The sequence below is a fragment of the Nannobrachium achirus genome, assembly GCF_963921795.1.
Source record: "Nannobrachium achirus genome assembly, chromosome: 14".
Classification (NCBI taxonomy): domain Eukaryota; kingdom Metazoa; phylum Chordata; class Actinopteri; order Myctophiformes; family Myctophidae; genus Nannobrachium; species Nannobrachium achirus.
Window position 1 is genome coordinate 1095931 of NC_137821.1, and position 17895 is coordinate 1113825.

The 17895-nt window shown below is 42.8% G+C and overlaps 1 protein-coding gene across 1 annotated transcript in view; it reads right to left on the bottom strand.

The window, feature by feature from the left end:
• The window catches only part of pfn1 (profilin 1), an 18746-nt gene extending 13274 nt beyond the window's left edge, over window positions 1-5472 (bottom strand). Inside the window, exons 1-2 of the mRNA XM_080742403.1 lie at window positions 5393-5472; window positions 2903-3048 (exon numbers count right to left, since the gene is read on the bottom strand). Of these exons, the coding sequence (XP_080598529.1) occupies window positions 2903-3046 (144 nt within the window). The 5' untranslated portion in view covers window positions 3047-3048; window positions 5393-5472. The remainder of the gene's footprint in view (window positions 1-2902; window positions 3049-5392) is intronic.
• Window positions 5473-17895: the final 12423 nt, after the last annotated feature.

Genomic DNA, 17895 nt, shown 5'->3' on the forward strand with positions numbered 1-17895 from the left:
AGGGGTCCCTGCTTCATCTCTCTCTCTCAACTAAGGGGTCCCTGCTTCATCTCTCTCTCAACTAAGGGGTCCCTGCTTCATCTCCCTCTCAACTAAGGGGTCCCTGCTTCATCTCTCTCAACTAAGGGGTCCCTGCTTCATCTCTCTCTCAACTAAGGGGTCCCTGCTTCATCTCTCTCTCAACTAAGGGGTCCCTGCTTCATCTCTCTCTCAACTAAGGGGTCCCTGCTTCATCTCTCTCAACTAAGGGGTCCCTGCTTCATCTCTCTCAACTAAGGGGTCCCTGCTTCATCTCTCTCTCAACTAAGGGGTCCCTGCTTCATCTCTCTCTCAACTAAGGGGTCCCTGCTTCATCTCTCTCTCAACTAAGGGGTCCCTGCTTCATCTCTCTCTCAACTAAGGGGTCCCTGCTTCATCTCTCTCTCAACTAAGGGGTCCTCTGCTTCATCTCTCTCTCAACTAAGGGGTCCCTGCTTCATCTCTCTCTCAACTAAGGGGTCCCTGCTTCATCTCTCTCTCAACTAAGGGGTCCCTGCTTCATCTCTCTCTCAACTAAGGGGTCCCTGCTTCATCTCTCTCTCAACTAAGGGGTCCCTGCTTCATCTCTCTCTCAACTAAGGAGTCCTCTGCTTCATCTCTCTCTCAACTAAGGGGTCCCTGCTTCATCTCTCTCTCAACTAAGGGGTCCCTGCTTCATCTCTCTCTCAACTAAGGGGTCCCTGCTTCATCTCTCTCTCAACTAAGGGGTCCCTGCTTCATCTCTCTCTCAACTAAGGGGTCCCTGCTTCATCTCTCTCTCAACTAAGGGGTCCTCTGCTTCATCTCTCTCTCAACTAAGGGGTCCCTGCTTCATCTCTCTCTCAACTAAGGGGTCCCTGCTTCATCTCTCTCTCAACTAAGGGGTCCCTGCTTCATCTCTCTCTCAACTAAGGGGTCCCTGCTTCATCTCTCTCTCAACTAAGGGGTCCCTGCTTCATCTCTCTCTCAACTAAGGAGTCCTCTGCTTCATCTCTCTCTCAACTAAGGGGTCCCTGCTTCATCTCTCTCTCAACTAAGGGGTCCCTGCTTCATCTCTCTCTCAACTAAGGGGTCCCTGCTTCATCTCTCTCTCAACTAAGGGGTCCTCTGCTTCATCTCTCTCAACTAAGGGGTCCTCTGCTTCATCTCTCTCTCAACTAAGGGGTCCCTGCTTCATCTCTCTCTCAACTAAGGGGTCCCTGCTTCATCTCTCTCTCAACTAAGGGGTCCTCTGCTTCATCTCTCTCAACTAAGGGGTCCTTGGCCTGAAAACGTTGAGGACCCCTGCTCTACAGTGAGTGTGTGTTACATACTGTGATGTTTTTCAGAGATCCATTAGAGGTCAGGCTGTAGGGTGTAGGGTGTAGGGTGTAGGGTGTAGGCTGTAGGGTGTAGGGTGTATAGTGTATAGGGTTAGGGGTTAGGGGTTAGGGGTTAGGGTACATACTGTGATGTTTTTCAGAGATCCATTAGAGGGCCATGATAGGTATTTTGTTATGGTTAATATCATCCTTTTATCAATTCATATTGACTGTTAGATATGAATTATGATACATAAATATTCATTTATTGGGTTATATTATGTGAACTCCTACAGGTCATGGTGATTGTGGTTTCCCTGACTACCAGATCATGTTTTGGTTATACTGTATGTCACTGTGGAAAGCTACCAACACTACGTATCTCTGTCTTCTTGTTATGATATGGGGACAAATCAATGAGTCCCACGATCTTACCGTCATAATCTGTATTCTTTATATACTGTATATTAACTTAAATCTTGGAAGAGAGAATTACAAGCTGCCACTAGGATGGTAGCTCACTGTTTGTCTGACTCTCTTCAATACAGCAATTTATTGATAGTCCTTTGGCTCGTCTCTGTCTTATTTTGGTTATGGATTTATGGATCCATATTTATTTAACTTAATCATTTATTTAACTATATTATATATATATATATATATATATATATATATATATATATATATATATATATATATATATATATATATGCATACCGTGATGTTTTTCAGAGATCCATTAGAGGTCAGGCTGTAGGGTGTATAGTGTATAGGGTGTAGGGTTAGGGGTTAGGGTACATACAGTGATGTTCTTTAAGGATCCATTAGAGGTCCAGATCCCCTCAGATCCAGGCTGTAGGTTATAGTGTAGGGTGTATAGTGTATAGTGTGTAGTGTATAGTGTAGGGTGTAGGGTTAGGTACCGTAATGTTTTTCAGGGATCCATTAGAGGTCCAGATCCCCTCAGATCCAGGCTGTAGGTTATAGTGTAGGGTGTATAGTGTATAGTGTATAGTGTATAGTGTAGGGTGTAGGGTTAGGTACCTTAATGTTTTTCAGGGATCCATTAGAGGTCCAGATCCCTTCAGATCCAGGCTGTAGGTTATAGTGTAGGGTGTATAGTGTATGTAGTGTATAGGGTTAGGGGTTAGGGGTTAGGGTTACATACCGTGATGTTTTTCAGAGATCCATTAGAGGTCCAGATCCCTTCAGATCCAGGCTGTAGGGTTAAGGTTAGGGTTAGGGTTAGGGGTTAGGGTACATACCGTGATATTCTTTAAGGATCCATTAGAGGTCCAGATCCCTTCAGATCCAGGCTGTAGGGTTAAGGTTAGGGTTAGGGTTAGGGGTTAGGGTACATACCGTGATATTCTTTAAGGATCCATTAGAGGTCCAGATCCCTTCAGATCCAGGCTGTAGGGTTAAGGTTAGGGTTAGGGTTAGGGGTTAGGGTACATACCGTGATATTCTTTAAGGATCCATTAGAGGTCCAGATCCCTTCAGATCCAGGCTGTAGGTTATAGTGTAGGGTGTATAGTGTATGTAGTGTATAGGGTTAGGGGTTAGGGGTTAGGGTTACATACCGTGATGTTTTTCAGAGATCCATTAGAGGTCCAGATCCCCTCAGATCCAGGCTGCTTCCCAACGATGGCAGCTTCCTGAGCGATGGCGTTGCCGTCACGATCTGGAGCCATGAGGTTGGGCAGGTAGGCATCCCAGGACGACATGACTGGAGGGGTGAGAGACATAGAGAATGCATTAGAGAGAGAGAGAGAGAGAGAGAGAGAGAGAGAGAGAGAGAGAGAGAGAGAGAGAGAGAGAGAGAGACTATGGAATCTATGACAGAATGTTAGATTAATTAATTGGCTCTGGATTCAGATTACCATTATTATTAACTGATGTGAAGAAATGATTATTTTATATATTATTATATATTATTAATATTATTTTATCAATTATTATTACCCTTATTATTATTGGTTCAGGAAGGACAGAACTACAAATTAAAAGCATTAAAAAGCCATTAAAGTCCAATTTCAACGTGAATGTTTTCAGTCTAAACTCTTAATTCAATGATGTGAATGTTTTAGGGTGGACTGTTCCTTTAACATGGTGTTGACCTCCTGACCTCCTAACTTTCTTAAACAGCTGTTAGAACATCTACCCTAACTGTCAGTCATTTAGCTGGGGACCCCCAGGGACCCCTGGGGGCTACTAGGGAGGGAGGGAGGTGTGTGTGTGTGTGTGTGTGTGTGTGTGTGTGTGTGTGTGTGTGTGTGTGTGTGTGTGTGTGTGTGTGTGTGTCTGAGACAGAGAGAGAGAGAGAGAGAGAGGGGGGGGGGGGGGGGTAGAGACAGCAATGAGGAAGAACGATGAGGAACTGACAGACAGACTGACAGACTGTGGTGGAAAAAGTACTCAAATATTTTACTCAAGTAAAAGTATCAATACTGCCATGTAGAAATACTCTGTTAGGCTGCCCTCACACCAAAATATTTTTTTGGCAAAAAATAGTTTTTCTGGCAAAAAAACGCTCCATTCTCATTGAAATGCATTGGCGGAACGCGGATTCCACTTTCAAAGGTGTTTTGGTGTGAGGCCACCCTTACAGGTTAAAGTTGAAAATGTACTCCAGTAAAAGTACTGAAGTATTGGCATCAAAATGCACAGGGCTGTGTTTTATAATATTATAATTTATACCTGCAAAGTAACTTAAGGTTTCAAATAAATGTAATGGAGTAAAAGTACAATATTTGCCTCTGAGATGAAGTGGAGTAGAAGTAAAAGTATTGGAAACTGTAACTACTCCAGTAGAGTAAAAGTACTTCAAAAGAGTACAGAACTTGAGTAAATGTACTGAGTTACTTTACACCACTGCAGACAGACATGAAGCTAATGATAGATTTGTTTTAAATATAAATCGACAGATTAATAAATTATGATCAAATATTGAAAGATGAAACTGTTTTAAAAATAACGTTTCGTTAAAGATAGCAGATCTACAAGCTGTAGAAGCAGATCTACAAGCTCACACGCGTCGCCATGCATGCGCACACACATGCACATGCATCTTGCTCAAAGACACTTCGACACAAACCCAGTGGGGGGGGGGGGGGGGGTCGAACCAGCAACCCTCTCCTGCCCCCCCCCCCCCCCCCCCCCCCCCCACTACTTCAGTTTAAAAGCATGTCAACATCTCAACAGCTTATTTCACAACCTTTAGTTCAGAGCTGTCACAGCACGAAGGGTTAAATGATTTAAAAAAAACTCTTAAAGCCCAAAGTCTAGACTTACAAGACCAGGACAGGAAAATAGCAGATCTACAAGCTCTAACAACATGTCACACTCACCACACTTTAAAACAGTTACTTTCAAAGTTATTAAAAATAAAATAAAATGTTCAAATAGATTTCCAAAAAGATTTCCCAAAGTGTTGAATCAGGCCTATCGTAGAATATATGTATCATAGTCAAGAGACCGGGAAAACATAGCCGATCTACAAGCTCCCCGCACGGCACCAAAGCAACGCGCAGGGAGCTTGTAGATCGGCTATTTCTCCACCATAGCAGCGGCGGCCCTGGGTAAATGTCAGCCACCCGGCGAGTCCATGTACTTAAAGTACTTCTTAAAGTCAGTTTAAAGTCAGTTTAAAGTCAGTTTTAAGTCAGTTTAAAGTCAGTTTTAAGGTGATTTTAAGGTGGTTTTAAAGTTCTTTCTCAGTGTTTAAAGTAGCATTGAACTCACCTGCTGTTCTTCAAAGTTATTAAAAAATACAAAATAAAATGTAAGCATTTCAAAAAGATTTCAAAAGATTTACAAAGTCTTGAACGAGTTCAACCCATACTCACAAGACCAGGAAACACAGACGATCTACAAGCTCCCTGCACGGCACCAAAGCAACACAGAGGGAGCTTGTAGATCGGCTGTTTCTCCACCATAGCAGCGGCCCTGGGTAAATGTCAGCCACCCGGGCCATGTAGTACTTTCTTAAAGTCAGTTTAGAGTCAGTTTTAAAGTGATTTAAAGGTGGTTTTAAAGTGATTTCTCTGCGTTAGAAGCAGCGTTGAGCTCACCTGCTGTGGAGGAGTGGACGAGGAGTGGGAGGCACAGGCGAGGCGGAGGACAGGAGACGCGTTGAGGAGAGGAGAGGAGGTGAAACTCTGTGACTGAACAACCAGGAAGAGAAGAGCTGTTATATAGAGGAGGACACACCCAGCCTGGAGGCACACACACACACATACACCATGCACATACACACACCATGCACACACACACACACACACACACACACACACACACACACACACACACACACACACACACACACACACACACACACACACACACACACACACACACACACACACACACACACACACACACACACACACAGGGTGGTAGAAAAAGTACTCGGATTCTTTACTTAAGTAAAAGTATCAATACTGCAATATAGATGTATTCTGTTACAAACGTCCAGAACTCAAAATGTACTTGAGTAAAAGTATGAAAGTGTTGGCAATCAAAATGTACTTAAAGTACCAAAAGTAAAAAAAAAGTACAAAATGTTATAGCAGATCTACAAGCTTGCGATGCGACATATTGTGAGCTTGTAGATCTGCTATTTTCAAACAGCCATGGTATGAAATCGGGGCTAAAGTGGTTTATGTGTGTTTTATAATATTAACGTTTTTTATCTGAAAAGTAACTTGTAACTAAAGTAACTCAACTTTTCAAATAAATGTAGTGGAGTAAAAGTACAATGTGGATCTGAGATGTTGTGGAGTAGACGTAAAAGTATTAGAAATACTCATGTAAAGTACAAATAACTCAAAAGTGGACTTAAGTACAATATTTAAGTAAATGTACTTAGTTACTTTATACCACACTGCACACACACACAAAAGTGGGAGGTGACAATTGGGAGGGGGTTGAGAGAGAGAGAGACACACACACACACACACACATATTAATGATTGACAGGTCCAGATAGCCAATCATAAGCTGATACATACACAGGATTAAAATGCTATATTTTATTATCGATATTCCAACCTCAGTATGTCACAACATGATTGGCTCACGTCGGGCTTTGAACGGGCCAATCACGGCTGAGCTTCGAAGGTGGGGAAACTACCTGCACTTCCTGTGTGTGTGTGTCGCTCGCCCTGTCAAGTAGAGACACACCTACAAGCCAACTCTGCATTCCTGCGCGCGCACACACACACACACACACACACACACACACACACACACACACACACACACACACACACACACACACACACACACACACACACACACACACACACACACACACACACACACACACACACACACACACACACACACACACACACACACACACACACACACACACACACACACACACACACACACACACACACACAGGTATGCTGGCTAGTTGCAGCCTGTTTCTGCTAACAGACTAAAAGTAGTTTAGAAATACTTTTTAAACTCATTACAAAAACCTGGTCTTACTGAGTGGAACAAGTAGTGGTTTGTTTTAAGATCTACTTTAAAAAAAGTAGATCCTAAATACTGGGTTGTTGGTGAAAGTCTATGTTTGAAATTTCAAACATACTCACAGCAGCAGAGGTAAAAGTACTCATAATGCTGTAGGACGGGTCTTCAACAGGGGGTCCTCAGAGTTACTACAGGGGGTCCTCCAAATCATTTAGTTATAGAAAGTTTTTTTCTCCTTTTTTTATAATAACCACTTGAACCCTAGTGTCTATATTCTGAGAACTGTAGCCAAAAATAGCCCATCTACAAGCTCACAACGCCTCGCGCTGCGAGGCGTTGTGAGCTTGTAGATCTGCTATTTTTGGCAAAGAGCTTTGGTGTAGAGGGGGAAAAGAGCAGACTAAGTACAGAGTGAAAGTTCAAGTTTATTAAGTATTGACGGTTCAAGTGGTTAAATATCTGAAAACACAAATTGACATGAATCCAAAATACACTGATGATTGTGCTGTCAAACAATGAAACTATATGGAATCTATGAACAGGTTGTGGGGGTCCCTGCTTCATCTCTTTCTCAACTAAGGGGTCCCTGCTTCATCTCTCTCTCAACTAAGGGGTCCTTGCTTCATCTCTCTCTCAACTAAGGGGTCCCTGCTTCATCTCTCTCTCAGCTAAGGGGTCTCTGCTTCATCTCTCTCTCAACTAAGGGGTCCTTGCTTCATCTCTCTCTCAGCTAAGGGGTCCTTGCTTCATCTCTCTCTCAACTAAGGGGTCCCTGCTTCATCTCTCTCTCAGCTAAGGGGTCTCTGCTTCATCTCTCTCTCAGCTAAGGGGTCCTTGCTTCATCTCTCTCTCTATAAGGGGTCCCTGCTTCATCTCTCTCTCAGCTAAGGGGTCCTTGCTTCATCTCTCTCTCTCAACTAAGGGGTCCCTGCTTCATCTCTCTCTCAACTAAGGGGTCCCTGCTTCATCTCTCTCTCAACTAAGGGGTCCCCACTTCATCTCTGTCAACTAAGGGGTCCCTGCTTCATCTCTCTCAACTAAGGGGTCCCTGCTTCATCTCTCTCTCAGCTAAGGGGATGTAGCTGTGGTCCGGGGACCCCCAGGGGTCAAAGATCAGCACTAACTCCCTGAGGACCCCCGGGGGTCCCTGACCCCCCTGTTGAAGACCCTCTGATCATTATCACAGATCTACAAGCTCCCTGATCAGTTATCAGATCTACAAGCCCACAGCGCGCGTCGCAACGCACTGACATAAAGACATGACGACACTCCTGGGGGTCCCTGAGTGGTCGGCAGTTGACCTGCATTGTTCTGTAGACTGAAGGAATGTTGCTACACACACACACACACACACACACACACACACACACACACACACACACACACACCAGGGTTGTCAACATTGGACTGTCAGAATCCAGGAGATTTCTTTGGGGGGGTGCGCCGTGCGCGGAACTCCCCAACCGGGGTCTGGGGAGTCCTCTCCCCAAAACGTATTAATAGATATATTTTTGTTGAATTTTGTGCATGTTTGATACATTTATCAGGCTTACTTCACGAGCATACAATTTCAGCCTAATATGCCACATGTAGGTGTACAGATCTGATGACAGAAGCAAAGGACATCTTTAATAATGATTTCTCATCTTTATCATTACTTAAGTGAATATCTGTATGATCTTTCTTGCATTCATTGCCCCCACCCCTAAAGTGGGGGGTCTGGGGTCCTCCCCCAGAACATTTTTAACATATAGATGTAATTTCCTGTGTTCTGGTGAATTTTGGGAGTTTGATACAAAATCCAGGAGAAATCCAGGAGATTTGCCAATCCAGGAGACTCCCAGGAGAGGGGTTCAAAATCAAGGAGACTCCTGGGAAATCCAGGAGAGTTGACAAGCCTGACACACACACACACACACACACACACACACACACACACACACACACACACACACACACACACACACACACACACACACACACACACACACACACACACACACACACACACACACACACACACACACACACAGTATGGTGCAACCCCTCCTCAAATACATTACACCAGGGGTCCTTGAGGGGGTCCCTGGGGGTCCCCAGCTAAACGATGGAGATCTGGGAACCAAATGGACCCTTAGAGATCTCTAACTCTTGAGTGTAAAATTAAAAGGGTCAAACATTTACATTAATTAATTTAACCAGAAGTTTACACAATTATAGAATGTAGAAGAATTGTTATGTTGATCAACATCTGCCTGTTTTCTCTCCTCTGGAACCAACATCAATACTATAATAATAGAGAAAGAAAAAGAAAGAAAGAAAGAAAGAAAGAAAGAAAGAAAGAAAGAAAGAAAGAAAGAAAGAAAGAAAGAGCAGACCAAGTACAGAGCCTGGAGGTGGAGTAGGGTTTAAATATCAGTGAAAATACACATCAGATCTACAAGTGCTAGACTGTAGATCTATGCATTTTCAGTTGGGAGAGCAACACTTAAAGATCGGTTTTGTCACTACATCAAGTAGACAAGGACACGTGCACACACACACACACACACACACACACACACACACACACACCCACACACACACACACACCCACACACACACGTTGCAAGGCATGCTGGGAGTTGAAGTCATTATGCAACGCAGAGGAACACGTTTCAACTACATTTAGAACATCAAGTACTGACATTCATTACTTAAGTAAAAGTAATCAATACTGCAATAAAGAAATAGACCCCCACCCCCCACCCCACCCTGACGAGCACTAAGAGTTGAGGCATTACATTTTGTATAACACGGTTCTATTGTGAAAATAGCAGATCTACAAGCTCACAACGTGTTGCATTAACTTGTGAGGCATTGTGAGCTTGTAGATCTGCTATTTTCACCATTTCTGCCTCTTAATATTTGACAATTTGGCCAATGTTTAATTTGTCATTTTAGAGGTATTAAAAAGTCCTTAAATCATCACTTTAGAAACATGCAGATACCCCCTATACACTTAAACTTCATGTTGGTTTGTTTACTGTTGAGAGAGAAAACAATGTTTCACATTCAACCCATTCTGGACGGGCACACATTAATGTGTAGTACAGTACATGTACAGTATGTTGTACAGTAATTATTTATATCTGAAACTTCTCTATGAAAGCCAAAGGAAGCCAGATCTACAAACTAACCTACAGCACGTGTGTACAGATCTGCTATTTGTGATCTCTTTGAAGACGATTGCCTGCATATTGGATTACGCAAAAAACAAGGCCCCAAATCTCCATGATATGTAGATCTGCTATAAACCAGATCTACATGATATGTAGATCTGTGTTTCCTAACACCACGGAGAGGTGTGTGTGTGTGTGTGTGTGTGTGTGGGGGGGGGGGGGGGGGGGGGTTAGGAAACACTAATCTACATATCATGCAACCTAAACTGTCGTCACAGCATGCATTGCCAACCTAGCTAATGCTAACACTGCTCATGGAGTGTGTGTGTGTGTGTGTGTGTGTGTGTGTGTGTGTGTGTGTGTGTGTGTGTGTGTGTGCATGCTTGTACAAGTCACAGACCAAAGCCTCCACACCCTAAAGAGACCCTTAGAGAAGCATGTTGTTACATGTGCACACACACACACACACACACACACACACACACACACACACACACACACACACACACACACACACACACACACACACACACACACACACACACACACACACACACACACACACACACACACACACACACACACGTCTTGCATTAACATGTCACTGACCTCTCTCCCCCCTTGTTCTCTTTGAGAGAGAGACATACTGTACACAGAGAGAGAGAGAGAGAGAGAGAGAGAGAGACATACTGTACACACACACACAGAGAGAGAGAGAGAGAGAGAGAGAGAGAGAGAGAGAGAGAGAGAGAGACATACTGTACACACACACAGAGAGAGAGAGAGAGAGAGAGAGAGAGAGAGAGAGAGAGAGAGACATACTGTACACACACACAGAGAGAGAGAGAGAGAGAGAGAGAGAGAGAGAGAGAGAGAGAGAGAGAGAGAGAGAGAGAGAATAAAAAAAGCTATTTACAGTTCAATACATTATTTTATGCTTTAACTACTGAAAAATAGCAGATATACAAGCTCACAGCGTGGCACAGAGTGCCGCGCTGCGAGCTTGTAGATCTGCTATTTTTGAAAAATCGTGAAAATTAGAATTTTGACCCGATTCTATAAGTGTCTTTTGAATCCTTCTAAGGGTTTTTTTTTGACAAACCTATGTTTCTATGTCAGCAATCTGGCTGGCCATCGTCAAAGAAAAGGTCCTTTTTCACTTTCAACTGGAGCTCAGTTAGTCTGTTCTTGAGAGACTACTATGTCAGTGGTTCTCAAACCTTTTCATGTGAAGGACCCCCAAAATGATATGTATTTGGCCACGGATCTCGAAATATATAGTTAGTTCCAGGGATGATTTGCACACAATTTCACAACTTCTTCAAAAATAGCAGATCTACAAGCTCGCAGCGCGGCACTCGGTGCCGCGCTGTGAGCTTGTATATCTGCTATTTTTCACTGGTTAAAGCATTCAATAATTCTAGGCCCTAAATGGGTTAAATGAACTTTTGTTGATCAAATGATGTTATTTATGAAACATTGCTATTTCCAATCAGTCCAGTGGTTTTAATCAAGTGATTAACATGTAAACGTTGTGTTCCATTTGAGTCTGAGTTATGACGTTAATTAATCAAACTGTTAACTCATATGCTGCCATTTAACAATACCTTCGTACTCTTTAACTGCCATTCGTCTCCATAGACTTCCATGTAATTCATAGTGCACGGATCATGCACACCCATGCCTAGATAATGCACCACGTGTGTCCACATTGCTCACAGCTTTCAAACAAAAAAATCCGAATGGAAATCCGTTCAGGCATTCATGAGATAGCAGCCATTATGTTTTACACTGTTGTGAGCTTGGAGGTCTGCTACCTGAGTTGTATGGGGGTTGTATGGGGGTTAAACAAGCAATTTCGCGATCGCTATCATGCCTACTAACGTTTTTGGGGTCCAAAAAAAATTAAAAAAAAAAAAAAAAAAACTTTTTTTTTTTTTTTTTTTTTTTTTATTCACGGGATTCACGGGCGTGGCAGGGTGGGACAACGGGATTTTTAAGGGATTCACGTTTTTGGCAGTTAATGAGTTAATCAGAACAATCAAACAGTAATTAAAGTTCAGAGAGAGAGAGAGGTGCAGCGGAGCAAACGCTCCCACACTCCCACTTCCTGTTTGCAACGGTTCTCACTTCCTGTGCAGTCAAGCTGAGACTGAGGAAGTGGTTACACACACACACACACTGCACGCACACACACACACACTGCACGCACACACACACACACACACTGCATGCACACACACACACACACACTGCATGCACACTGCACGCACACACACACACACACACACACACACACACACACACACACACACACACACACACACACACACACACACACACACACACACACACACACACACACACACACACACACACACACACACACACACACACACACACACTGCACGCACGCACACAGGAGCGTCAACCTTTTATGGTAAAGGCAGAGAGACAGAAATGACTGTCTCTCTGACTCTGCAGTCCTACTGTCTTTCTTTCTGTCTGCCTTTTATAGAAGTAAAAGGCATAGCTCAGGGTTAGAGAAACCGTTATTGGAGCACGAAGGGTTCCCAGTTCGAATCCGGGCTCCCCCTGAGTTAATGTCGAAGAGTCCTTGAGCAAGACTCTGAACCCCTAGTTGCTCTATGTAAAGCGCTTTGGATAAAAGCGCTATATAAATGCACCGTTTACCGTTTACCATTTACCATTTACCATTTACCAAGTACAATTATCAATACCTAGTGGCGTTTCCATAAAGCCTCTAATTGTGCATTTACGGCTTATTCGCAAAATCCTTTTATGGAAACACTTCAGAAAACTTTCATTATCTACAAAAAAATGTATCCGCTTGGAGGAGGTGGATTTTGAGACTTTATCGAATAAAATAAATGCACATTTGTGAATGGAAACGGGTCAGACAATAAATGCGAATACATTATGACGTTCTGGGTCCATATCGTCCTCCAACTTAACACTTTTCCCTGCCGCTTAACGTCCATTGTATAGCGTTTATAGCCCACAAAACAAACCGGTTGTTTGTTACACACGGAGTGACACGGACCGTGTGTAAATTCCTCCCGTTTTCACCTCCCGGAGTCAAGCCATCCGTGGCTAACCCTTCCTCATCACACAGTGTTGCGTGCCAAAAGTGGCCGATCTACAAGCTCACAGCAGCTCGCATCCGCGCCGCGCTGTGAGCTTGCAGATCGGCCACCTTCCAGAGGACGCTGAAACATGCAGGATGAGCACTCTGTCAACCCATGTGACCGTCTCTAATTCGAATGACACCCGCAAATGGAAATGGGCTAAATTAGCTTTGTCTTAATACGCATTTCTGATAATTCGCTTCCCTAATTCGAATAAGTTTATGGAAACATGGCTAATGTAGAAATGCTCTGTTACTAGTAAAAGTGTTAAAGTATTGGCCTCAAAATGTACTTTAAGAAGTATCAAAAGTAAAAGTACTCATCATGCACAATGTCCCGATTCAAAAGTTTTGAAAGAGTATAAAAAAATTCAGATACACAAGATCACAACGTTTGGATTGGTCATTTGTATGAAGTGAGTACAAAAGGACCCTAATGGAAACGAGCCTAAAAAAAAGCTTTCTTGTGGTGTTTATCCTTTTGGTTGACCTTGTACCAGTGAACTGTGCTGTCCTGTATCTTTGACTCTGCTAATAAAGTATTCAATCAATCAATATGTTGAGAGCTTTTACATCTGCTATTGTCAAAATATTGAGTGTGTCCGTGTTTTGTCTTATCTTTTTCTTTATATTTTATTTTCTAGGCGTTCAAAAGGTCTTTAAAGTCGTTAAATGGTCACTTTATAAAGCTGCAGATGTCCTGTGTTGGTTTGTTTACCGTTAAGAGATAAAACCATTGGCGTCAGTTCAGAAAAAGCTAAGGTATGGCAACATGACTGGTGTCTCGCACGCGCGCGAAGGCGGGCATGCAAGACACCAGTCATGTTGCCACACCTTAGCAAAAGGCGCGATACATTTATTTTAAGATGTACATTTTATTATGTCATTGTGGGGGTCCTTGACATGAAAGCGTTTGAGAACCACTGATAGGCCGATTTAATGTGTCTAAATCCTAACGGTTATGTTTCTATATCAGTGTTTCTCAAACGTTGTCATGTCAAGGACCCCCAGAATGACATGTATTTGGCCATGGACCCCCATCTGAAAATATGTTGTTCCAGGGACCCCCAGAGGCAAAGATTTAAGTTACAAATCCAAAATACACTGATGATTGTGCTGTCAAACAATGAAACTATATGGAATCTATGAACAGGTTGTGGGGGTCCCTGCTTCATCTCTCTCTCAACTAAGGGGTCCCTGCTTCATCTCTCTCTCAACTAAGGGGTCCCTGCTTCATCTCTCTCTCAGCTAAGGGGTCCTTGCTTCATCTCTCTCAACTAAGGGGTCCCTGCTTCATCTCTCTCTCAGCTAAGGGGTCCTTGCTTCATCTCTCTCAACTAAGGGGTCCCTGCTTCATCTCTCTCAACTAAGGGGTCCCTGCTTCATCTCTCTCTCAACTAAGGGGTCCCTGCTTCATCTCTCTCAACTAAGGGGTCCCTGCTTCATCTCTCTCTCAGCTAAGGGGTCCCTGCTTCATCTCTCTCTCAACTAAAGGGTCCCTGCTTCATCTCTCTCTCAACTAAGGGGTCCCTGCTTCATCTCTCTCTCAACTAAGGGGTCCCTGCTTCATCTCTCTCTCAACTAAGGGGTCCCTGCTTCATCTCTCTCTCAACTAAGGGGTCCCTGCTTCATCTCTCTTTCAACTAAGGGGTCCCTGCTTCATCTCTCTCTCAACTAAGGGGTCCCTGCTTCATCTCTCTCTCAACTAAGGGGTCCCTGCTTCATCTCTCTCTCAACTAAGGGGTCCCTGCTTCATCTCTCTCTCAACTAAGGGGTCCCTGCTTCATCTCTCTCTCAGCTAAGGGGTCCCTGCTTCATCTCTCTCTCAGCTAAGGGGTCCCTGCTTCATCTCTCTCTCAACTAAGGGGTCCCTGCTTCATCTCTCTCTCAGCTAAGGGGTCCCTGCTTCATCTCTCTCTCAGCTAAGGGGTCCCTGCTTCATCTCTCTCTCAACTAAGGGGTCCTTGGCCTGAAAACGTTGAAGACCTCTGCTCTAGTGTGAGACTATAGTATTATCAGGAAGAGGAGTTAATTTATGAAGGAACACAAAGTTTGAATTATAGAGATAGTTACAATATAGCTGCCTGGTAAATGGACTGCATGTATTATGTGCATCACACACACACACACACACACAGTGGTGTGATATGGATTTTAGAAGTGGTGCGCCTCTAAATTCATGAGGTCACGTCCACGTCATGTACGCGCGCGCGTGGGGCGTGCGTATGTGCAGCTCGCCGAGCCCAACCGAGCCCATGGCATCTCACCCCTGCACACACACACACACACACACACACACACACACACACACACACACACACACACACACACACACACACACACACACACACACACACACACACACACACAAGTTTCTGGTTTAATGAACTAATGGAGACAGTGCAGCTGTAGTACCACATGTGGCCACTAGTTTCTAGTTAGAAGGAACTAATCATAATGGAGACAGTACAGCTGTAATACCACATGTGGCCACTAGTTTCTGGTTAGAAGGAACTAATCATATGGAGACAGTGCAGCTGTAATACCACATGTGACCACTAGTTTCTAGTTAGAATGAACTAATCATAATGGGGACAGTACAGCTGTAGTACCACATGTGGCCACTAGTTTCTGGTTAGAAGGAACTAATCATAATGGGGACAGTACAGCTGTAATACCACATGTGGCCACTAGTTTCTATTTAGAATGAACTAATCATATGGGGACAGTACAGCTGTAGTACCACATGTGACCACTAGTTTCTGGTTAGAAGGAACTAATCATAATGGGGACAGTACAGCTGTAGTACCACATGTGACCACTAGTTTCTAGTTAGAATGAACTAATCATAATGGGGACAGTACAGCTGTAGTACCACATGTGGCCACTAGTTTCTAGTTAGAATGAACTAATCATATGGGGACAGTGCAGCTGTAGTACCACATGTGACCACTAGTTTCTATTTAGAATGAACTAATCATAATGGAGACAGTGCAGCTGTAGTACCACATGTGACCACTAGTTTCTGCGTGCCCCTCTCTTCTAGAGCCATGTTTAGGCCAGATACTTTCTATGGGTCAGTTGTATTGTATATAGTGAGGCTTTAAACAGTCATTAAAAAGGAAGGGCTTTGGACATTTTATGTACATGTTATGTACAGTGTTTAATAATAATAATAACTTGGTTGTAATGTTCTGATGTCAGCCAAAGCTTGATGACATTGATGCAGAGTTGGTGTGTTTTACTGCCACCTAGTGGTGAACAGGAGAAGTGACATCAAGAAGCAGCTAACAGATCATTTTTCACCTAAACTAACATTCACAAAGTTCTGTTCAAAATAAAAACATTCCCATTGATTACTCACACCATGGAGACTTGAGATCAATAATATATATTTGTTTAGTTTTTAGTGGCATTGATTTGATTAAGACAATAATTTGATTACAATAAATTTACCCCACTGATTCTGGATGCGGAAACAATGGGGGTGAAGGTACTATAATCTTTTTACTTTTTTTTGTCTTAGTAATGCGTACAAAAACATATTATGAAACTCAAGTAGAACACGTTCTGGTGACCAGTGGTCAGCAAACCAAACACTGAACAAGGGAAAACAGCCTTTTGCTTTAATGCTCCAACAATGAATGGAATGAGTTGCGACTTCATTTCAAGATTATGTTCTCCCATAACTTACGGTCATTTTAAATCTTTGATAGTAGATCTACACACAAGTGTCTGCAACCGTTTCTAAACTTGTTTTGTGAATATTGATAGTACACGCTGTATTTTTGTGAATATTGATTGTACACGCTGTATTTTTGTGAATATTGATTGTACACGCTGTATTTTTGTGAATATTTATGTATTTATTGATGTGTCTCGATAACACTGCAAAGGAGGGCAACCTCAATGTGTTTGGAGAATAAATAAAGGTTTGAATGAATGAATGAATGAATGAATGAATGAATGGATGGATGGATGGATGGATGGATGGATGGATGGATGGATGGATGGATGGATGGATGGATGAATGAATGAATGAAAAGTCTCCACGATGTGAGTAATCAATAGGAAAAAAGAAAAAAACATTTTGAGGTGAACTACTCCTTTAAAGAGCTTATCTTTAAAATCCAAATAAGTACCTTATCTGTAAGACATTGAGACATCAGTGAGAGAATGTCAGTCAGAATTTATTTATCCCCAGATGATTGACTTACTGTTATTTTCTCACTCAACAGTAAACAAACCAACATAAAGTTTAAGTGTATAGACTAGAGGGTGTCTGCACATTTCTAAAGTGACAATTTAACTTGGATTTTTTAATACCTCTAAAATGACAATTTAAACATTGGCCAAATTGTCAAATATATGAGGCAGAAATTGTGAAAATAGCAGATCTACATGCTCACAACGACCTCGCAACGTGAGGCGTTGTGAGCATGTAGATCTGCTATTTATACAAAATGTGTTATACAAAATGTAATGCCTCGACTTGCAGGTTCAAATATGATTATTTTGGGGGGTCCCCAGTTCAAATATGATTATTTTGGGGGGTCCCCAGTTCAAATATGATTATTTTGGGGGGTCCCCAGTTCAAATATGCTTGGGGGTTGAGGCCTGCAAAGGATGAGAACCAGAGTAGCCTACACTGTCAACAGTTACAAACCAGCAAGGGTCCATCAGGTTTATTGATTGATTGTTGTATTGATTAAATACTTTATCATCAGTTCTCATAGTTAATCCACAGTACAGTTCAGATTCAAGCTCTAATAATAGGATTCAA